The following is a 9067-nucleotide window of genomic DNA, read 5'->3' on the forward strand; positions in this document are numbered from 1 at the left end:
TTATTTATCCTCATATATACCCATTTTACCAACATACGGTACCGACGTTCGTCCGTACGACATACTATCTTTCTTAATATTTTTATACGGTAGCGATTCTTGTATAATTTTCCTAGGTTTATATTTCATTTTGGGTTTATTCCTATCAACCATTTCAATTCGTTTTTGCCTCATCTTCTTTCTATCTTTCTTTACAAACTCTAGACTCTCCGCCCAATTGTATTTTTTCGTTATCGTGTCACGCGCTGCATTAAAACCTGTGTCTTTCTTTAGAAAATGTGTCTCCTTATCACTGTATTCTTTATATTTCGGCTTATCTTCTATATTTTCAAGAGATTGACCAATTTTATTGCCAATTCGAAGTGCAACAGCGTTACCAACGGAATCTTCGCCTGAAATATATTCAATTTGGATATAATCATTTGATTAGTTAACATATAAATAATTTATAATATTACTTTCTCTTTTCCTTTAAATCTACAATCACTGTCCTGTATTTTTGTATGTAACCGACACCTTGAGACCCAATTTTAACGCACAAACGCACAGGCGAGTTCATTGAACTCTTCTTTGAAGCCTACAACGGGTGCCACTTATCACAGTTACTGTAAATGTCTATAATTAAGAAAAATCTTGTAATTTGATAAGAAATAAATTTATTTCTCCATAATACTCGGGTACCTCCAGAAGGAAAGCACCCGGTTTTTTGGAAGGCTTACGTGGGGACACAGATTCAACACGCAGAGGCCCTTTAGAGAATTTAATGTGTTGTGGGACACCTAAATTTATTTTATTATTATTTATTATTTTATTACTTTAAAGGGACATTATTATTCATATCAAGCCTAGGTAAAATTAAAACAATTCCTTGAATGTATCTTATTATCTTGATAAAGATCGCCAGGATTACATAATTTTTTCTTACGTTTAACACACTTAATTGATAGCATTTAAGTGTGCTTTAACTTTTTTAAACTTTATTAGTTATTTAGTTATACAAAGATTTTTCTCTAGGGCTATAACATTTTTAAAATCTATTTAAAACAGTTTCTTATCGGCTCTTCTCAGTAGAAACCAAAAATTATTCGGAAGGAACTCTAGTTGAATGTATAAATATTTGATTTTGATCGCATAAAGTGTAAATTCTAGTATTATATAATATCCTCACGTTTATTCAAACGAAAGACAGCGTTTCTCCTCAATACTTGTAGTATTTCTTTCAGAGTCTTTTCTTCTTCTTCGTCGATATCTAGTTCTGGTGACCATCTAAAGCAAAATTGCAAGAAAGTGGGAGTCGCATAAATGGGGGGTCGACGCTTCGGCCCGTATTGGGTCAGCTCGCACCGGGGAAGTACCACACCCGTACAGAAGACGCGCGAAATAGTAGAATGCTACTGTGTAGAACGGTGAACGGGGGAGTCCCGTTTCCTTTTAATCACTCTTCCCGATCCATTCCTTCTTTCCAGCCGTCCACCATTTCCAATTCTCTAACCCCTTTAAAGCGGGCAGCGTTTTCCCACAGGCATTACCTCTGCGAATGTTCATGGGCGGTGGTGACCGCTTAACATCAGGCCTCATTTGCCGCTGTGACATATAAAAGTCGTCTTATATAAGACTAGCTGCGCCCCGCGGTTTCATCCGCGTAAGTCCGTATCCCGTAGGAATATCGGGATAAGTTGCCTATATGTTATTCCAGTTATCCAGCTATCTACGTACCAAATTTCATTGCGACCCGTAAAGTAGTTTTTTCGCGAAAGAGCAACAAACACACACACATCCTTACAAACTTTTGCATTTATAATATTAGTAGGATAGGATTAGTAGGATTAGTTCTATTACTACGGATAATCGCATTTAAAAACAGTTAAATACGTACGTACCTCTTCTTATCCAAATTAGCTTTATACTCTTCAATAACTTCAGGATTACTGATGTAATGAAGCCTATAGGCATTGTTATCATCTTGATCATCGTAATAGTTCTTTTGCAATACTTGCATTAGATCCTGCATCTTGTTGTTGTTTTGTGACGATTCTGAATTGCAAAAGAAGATTAAGTTTTCGACTACAAAGGTCACCAACATCTCTGCGAGGAAGTGTCACTTGAAATGGGACTAAATGACAATTTCCTATCCACACACACACAAACCGGTTGAAAACCCGAAGGGCTATAAGGGTTAAACCATAAAATATTTTATTTCAAACTTAACTTTTTTAAACCATTAAATATTATAATACTGAGCTACTGACAATCCAGATGTCGAAAGGGTACCATTGAAAATCAGAGCTGAGGCGTTAAGCCAGAGGTTTCCTGAGTGGCATCCCTTTTTGGCACACGCAGCCACACATTATTGTTAAAAAAATTGGTACATTTCACATAACCACCGTTCCAATCAGTGAAGAAAACATCGTGAGGAAACCGGCATGTCCAAGAACTAAGAGATAAATCACATGTGACCAGTGGCGTAGCTAGGGGGACAAGGGCCCTGGTGCATAGGTATAGAATCGGGCCCTCCTCCCCTCTTTCCACCTTCCTCCCCTCTTTCAAAGCTGAGGTTTCCGCTCGCAGCTTCGCTCGCGTAGAAAGGGAAATTCCCAAAGGAATAAATGTTATACCGTGGTAATAAGTAACCTATGTCATTCTCTAGCCTCCTGAAATCTCCAGATACATCATACAATAAAATTGCTCCATTGCAGACGTGCATGAAAAACAAACAAACATATTTTTTTAGGTGGTATGTTTTGTAATTACAATAAACCAGCAGCGCCCCGCGGTTTCACACACGTATCCCGTATCCCTTAGAAATATCGGGATAAAAAGCCTATATGTTATTCCAGTGGTCCAGCTTTCTACTTACCAAATTTCATTGCAATCGGTTCAGTAGTCTTTGCGTGAAAGAGCAACAAACACACACACACACATCCTTACAAACTTTCGCATTTATAATATTAGTAGGATAGGATGTATGATGGAGAATTTTTGTTATTTTAACGTGATATACATAATAAATTCACCTTCCAGATATCTCGATTTCTTCCGATTATCATACTGGTTGCCATTATCTCTATTATTCAGTAAATCTAAAAAGTTTATGAGTTCAACTGCATGCTCTGGACTTGGTGTATAATCTTCTAAACAGCTGATTCTAAGGAATAAACCTAGAACTTTCGATATTATATTAAATTTGTATTTGTATGTATTTAATTATCCACATAATATATGTATCATATTGCTGAATACCATAAAATAAATGATGTTCAATGAACTAAAAATAAACCGTTTATAAAACTTAATAAACACGCTTTTATGATATTTACAACAAAATCGGTTACTTTAATAATACATAAGTAAGGGAATTATTTAATCGATTCGGCGAGGTGATCCTAATTAGGATAATAAGATGAACCAGATAACATAATCCTAGGATAAGTCATCAAATTGCATTGTCACCGAACCTTGATAAGTGTAGAAAGATTGAATTAAATTGTTATTTAATTAATTAAATTTAGTAGCCTGCATGTTTAATATTAATAAAACATACAGACAAACAAATTTCCAGGTGAAGCTTCTATTTATAATCCGAAAATCTTACCAAGAAATGAACCGAACAAAAACATTTCTATATCGGAACCATTTTGTAAATTTTTGACATAAAACACCATAAAATTTTAACAGCGTACCGATAATATTATATTTCAATGCCTACATTATCGAAATCGATTTTATTTGATTTTCAACCGACTTCTAAAAAAGAGGTAATAAATTATGTACTATTTTTTGTTTTGTGACTCCTAACTTTTTACTGGATTGAAAATTTTATTTAAATTGGTTCATAACATGTAGTTCGTTAGGCTCGCTAAAACTTGAGAACTGCAGAGACGATTTTGATAGTTTTAGTTATGGTGTATGTCATAATCTCATGTAACAAAAAATAATTTTTACAGCGTAGCCAAGTTGGCCGGGAAAATTTGCTTATAATTACGATATGGATGGAATTTTTATTTTCATAATTATTTCCAGGGACTACTGTATTTCGTTTTTGATGTATCGTCGTCCATAAGATATCAAATGATACACCAACTGGCTAATTACACGATATATAGTGCTTATTTATTTATTGTTTCAGCGTTATAGTGGGCTAGGACCGCTGGTAAGCACAATAGACACTATTCTACAATAGACAATATTATTTTGTAAGTTCTAATCTCTATAGTTTTTTAACAGCCATTCCCACAAACGAAGGAATATTTTAATTTAAATGTATTTTTGTTTTTGCCGTATTTCCTTTTGTGTTTGATATTAAAGACATCTCCTTTTAAAGACATCTGTGTCTAGATGAAAATAATTATTATTTCGGTTCAAAGAAAGCGGTGACGGAGTATTGTGGGAGTCGAGCACGCTTCGGCACGAATTGGGCCAGCTCGCACCGGGGAAGTACCACACCCCCAAAGAAACCGGCGTGAAATAGTGTTAGTTTCGTACGGTGAGTGGGGAACCGGAGGCCCGTTTCCTTTTCCTCACCCATCCCAGTCCATTCCTTCTTTCCAGTCGTTAATCCATTCCTTTTCCCTTACCCCAAAATAGCGGGCAGCGCATTCCCAGAGGCTCTACCTCTGCGAACGTTCGTGGGCGGTAGTAGTTTATATGACTAGCTGTTCATGCAAGTAACAGCTCTCTTATGATGCAAATATCTTGGAAATCGCCATACGGTCCAGTGGTTTTTGCCTGAAAACGTTACATACATACAAATATACAGAATTTATTTCTTTATTTAATATTTTATAGTCTTTATAATATTAGCATAGATATGTTACAATAAAACGAATGCATTAAAAAGAAATTAATTTTTATTTACAAGTTCACATAAAAGTATAAATTAAGTACAGTTACTTAAAAATATCAATATTGACAGGACACAGATCCAGTTTCAAACTTGCTGATAATGCCACTGATAGCCTACCCAACACATTCGCATTTCTCACACACACATTCATACATATTTTATCATATTTTATTCTGACAGTTATGCTAAACAGAGCATAAGCAGCAATTGTGAAACTGATAATTTTTTTATTATTAATATTCAAGATGTCTTAAAGTGAGTCTATTTTCGTATTACATACTTATATGATTTCTTTTCGTCGTATATCGACTTATACATTTACACATTACACACTTTCAGTACATAGATATATGTAATTTATTTATTTACAATATAATTGAAATAACCGCCAGAATAAATTGTGAACGATGATAGAGTCGTACTGATTTAAATTTTCAATGAAAACTTTTGACGTTCAATATTCGTTAAACAAACAGACGCACAAGAATTGTCTGCCGCAAATCTCTGTCTACATATGCATAAGAATTTTTGAATGTGCAATACAATAGACTTTGAACATTACCGCGTCGCAATAAGGTGTAAATTTTAACGAATGTTTCATACGACGCCGCTCGGACATTTTTTGACGGCCGTCTCTAATGAGAGTGGGGTTTTTAGTTAGTCAATGCTACACGCTGTTTTTCAAATCCTACAGCTAAGTAGCTATAGGTATATGCTCAACCTCAAATGCCTACTGGGTATTAATTAGTCTGGTCTAGAACCTAGCTTCAGAAGCTTACGTCCACCAAATTCTGCCATCATCTACCTGTCTAGTATCACCATCATAAGGTCTACTTTCATAATTATTATAACCCTCAGTAGTATAACGATTATAATTATTCTGATTCTGATTCTGATTATTCTGATTATAATAACCGTTGCTATAATATTCTTGATTGTAATCGTTGGGATATCCTTGCTGCCTTTTATTGCTATCAGTATTATAATGATTATAATCGGGTTTATAGCTAATCGTGTCTTGTTTTTGCGTATTATAATTTCCAGTATTACTATTACTGGTCTCATAATTCTTTTTACCATCGTTTTCCCCGTTATAATACCCAGAATCATAGTGATTATGGCTCTGACCGTTATCGGTGCTGCCATAATTATTGTTCTGACGATTATTATTACTACCGTTACCGCTACTTCTATTGCTGCCAGCTTTATTTCGGTTATTATAATTGCTGCCATAATTACTTATTGTAGTTGTAGAAACACTTTGTCCGCGATTCTGATTGCTATAATCATGTTGATTATAATTATTTCCACTACCGAAATTATAATTCTGTTGATTGTTATTATATCTTGCTGTTGTTGTTTCACGTCGATTATAAATTCCAGAATCTTGGTTGTGATTCTGATTCTGGTTTGTGCTCGACTCCCGTTTGATTGTTTCTCCGTTGAAAACTATGGAAGCTACGAACACAGGGTGTACTTTTGCATACAGAGCCGGTGTGTTTGGTGCACCGCACGCTCTGCCCAGTGACGTCACAGCCACTACACGCCATATGCAGCCATCTTGAATTTGAGCTGGACCTCCTGAGTCACCCTGTGTAGTGAAATGTTATGTTAGTTAGAGCTCTTATACCTCCAGAAGGGTTCAACGAATTTTAATTACAACTTTGAGTTTGACTCCGCTACGATTGGGATAAAAAATGTTCAAAATGTTAATAATGTATACCCCGGGCGGAGACAGGGGTGCAGCTACTATTCGTATAGATTAAAGAAATATGTCTAGACATGACATGTATCTAGAGACATGACTCTAGCACTTGGGATCTTTGAAATTGGTCCAGTAGTTTTTGAGATTAGTGAATGCAAACAAACGAACTATTTAGTTTTCTTATGAATATAGATTAGGTCAATGTCAGTTTCACATACTTGGCAAGTGTCCTTGCCCCCCTGCACCTCGCCTGCACAAATCTGACTGTCACTGAGAGGTCCTTCCGGCAGTTTGCGTGATGTGCCCAAAACCTGTCTACACTGTGATATTTCCCATACTGGTATTGATACACTGCGGAGTTCCAGTGACTGGTCGCCACCTGATAGAAACAAAACGGATTTAAAACGGGTTCTTTATACACATAAATGCGTAGAGGCGAAATTGTAAAACGGATTTAAACACGATTTATTTATTTAGTGTTCGTGTAAATAACAGTTTATTTGACAATTTACATTAATGTAATGGCTATTTGCAAAAACAAACGTTATAATATTATATTATATTCTATTGTGGGAGTCGAGCAAGCTTCGGCACGAATTGGGCCGGCTCGTACCGGGGAAGTACCACACCCCCACAGAAAGCCGGCGTGAAATAGCAGCATGCCACTGTGTTTCGTACGGTGAGTGGGGGAGACGGAGGCCCGTATCCTTTTCCTCACCCGTCCCAGTCCATTCCTTCTTTCCAGTCGTTAATCCTTTCCTTTTCCCTTAACCCAAAAAAGCGGGCATCGCATTCGCAGAGGCACTACCTTTGCGAACGTTCATGGGCGGTGGTGATCGCTTACCATCAGGCGAACCACCAGCTTAGTTGCCCGACATGACATAAAAAAAGCATGAGTTCGTAGTAATTGTTTACAGCTGTAGGTAAATTTCTACACTAATGTTACAAAGAGGACTATAATATAATATTGTAACTTTTTATTTTTGTTTGTTTGTAATGTTTCCACGCAGAAACTACTGGACCGATTTCAAAAATTCTTTCACCATTAGAAAGCTGCAATTTCAATGAATGACATAAGTGTCATATATACAATGAGCGAAGTCGGGGCGAACATCTACATTAATTCAAATAGTGATGATTTAACTCACGGAATTCAGTTCTACCCCAGCCTGTAGCAATTATGGGTTTGCCTGGTGATGGCGGTCTGCCCAGACAAGCCGGTCTTATTACTTCGGAGAAACTGGAATAAATACATCAATTAATTAATTAATTTGTTATTGTGCATCCATAAATTTACACGTAAATTCAAATACATGACGCTTTTCTACAAAAACGACGTATGATGATTAATTTGATATAGAAAAATAAATTATAGTTGATAGGAAATTGCTTTGGTGGCATTTTAGAATCGGGCCGAACCGTCCAACTCGTCGGTGGCTTACGTCATTGCCTTTTTTGTAGAAAAGATTATTTAATAACAAAAGGCTATTTGAGTAACATAAGCTACTTTTATTTAAAAATAAAGGTTTGCTTCAGCTTTCTATATATTTACATATTTTTTGGACAACTGAAATTGAAAACCTTATTTTTCAAGTCGGTTTAAAGTACTTACGACACAGCCTTCTCCAGCTTGACTAAGGCTAAATCGAAGTAGGATTTAGGCAGCTTATACTTAGGGTGCCTAGTCACAGATGCCACTTTAATGACTAAGGCCCCAGGGTCATTTAAATAGGAGGACCCTAATTGTACAGCTCGGGGTGGACCTCTGAAATAAAAGTATTAGAATAAAATTATTTAATTAGGTTCACCACATTAAATACAATAACATAGACATAATATTTAATGGAGTACATACTTAAAAATTACCAAGCAATAATAACAACTTTTATGTTATATTAATTTATGTATACTTTCTTACTTTTTGATTACTCTTTAGTGATAAGGCCGCCCGCTATGCAGGTTTAGTATTAAATAATTTATTTTAAGGATGGGTTATGTATGCCAGCACAGTAAAGTGTAAATAAAAACATAGTATAAATACAATAAACTTATTGTGGCGACCTAAGGTGTGGCCACATTTGTTATGTCGATATGGTTGTGATAACGCTGTTGTCTCTTCACTAGACAACAGGCCATAGCCAAAACTTTCCCCCCCTATCTCTGTGAATGATATTTGTATAGACATCTGGTTTTTTTATATAGAAACAAGCTTTTGCACGTATCTTCACACGCATTAAACCTAAACAATAGCTTAAAAGACAATCGAATTGAGAAGCTCCTACACTGGTTAATAATGAACAAAAATCAGATAACACTTACGTAACAACAGAGTTGTCCTTATCCTGGTAGGCACAGTGCGCCGCTGTCAGAACGTATCTGTCGCTCAGCAGACTGCCACCACATTTCCATGCATATCCACCAGACTGAAAGAAAGTACCAAAATCAAGTGGTCTGGTAGTCCAAATTCCTCCATAGCTATCTTATATACGCTGATATTATATCCTACTAATATTATAAAT

At 36.0% G+C, this 9067-nt stretch overlaps 2 protein-coding genes across 2 annotated transcripts in view; both read right to left on the reverse strand.

Moving 5' to 3' along the window:
* Positions 1-3276, reverse strand: part of LOC119838435 — a 7064-nt gene extending 3788 nt beyond the window's left edge. The window contains exons 1-4 of the mRNA XM_038364383.1: positions 3015-3276; positions 1881-2034; positions 1169-1266; positions 43-392 (exon numbers count right to left, since the gene is read on the reverse strand). Of these exons, the coding sequence (XP_038220311.1) occupies positions 43-392; positions 1169-1266; positions 1881-2011 (579 nt within the window). The 5' untranslated portion in view covers positions 2012-2034; positions 3015-3276. The remainder of the gene's footprint in view (positions 1-42; positions 393-1168; positions 1267-1880; positions 2035-3014) is intronic.
* Positions 3277-4829: 1553 nt separating this feature from the next.
* The window catches only part of LOC119838543, a 19517-nt gene continuing 15279 nt past the window's right edge, over positions 4830-9067 (reverse strand). Inside the window, exons 6-10 of the mRNA XM_038364520.1 lie at positions 8868-8971; positions 8161-8313; positions 7697-7788; positions 6767-6927; positions 4830-6434 (exon numbers count right to left, since the gene is read on the reverse strand). Coding sequence (XP_038220448.1) covers positions 5619-6434; positions 6767-6927; positions 7697-7788; positions 8161-8313; positions 8868-8971 — 1326 coding nt within the window. The 3' untranslated portion in view covers positions 4830-5618. The remainder of the gene's footprint in view (positions 6435-6766; positions 6928-7696; positions 7789-8160; positions 8314-8867; positions 8972-9067) is intronic.

The sequence above is a fragment of the Zerene cesonia genome, unplaced genomic scaffold, assembly GCF_012273895.1.
Source record: "Zerene cesonia ecotype Mississippi unplaced genomic scaffold, Zerene_cesonia_1.1 Zces_u003, whole genome shotgun sequence".
NCBI classification, from domain to species: domain Eukaryota; kingdom Metazoa; phylum Arthropoda; class Insecta; order Lepidoptera; family Pieridae; genus Zerene; species Zerene cesonia.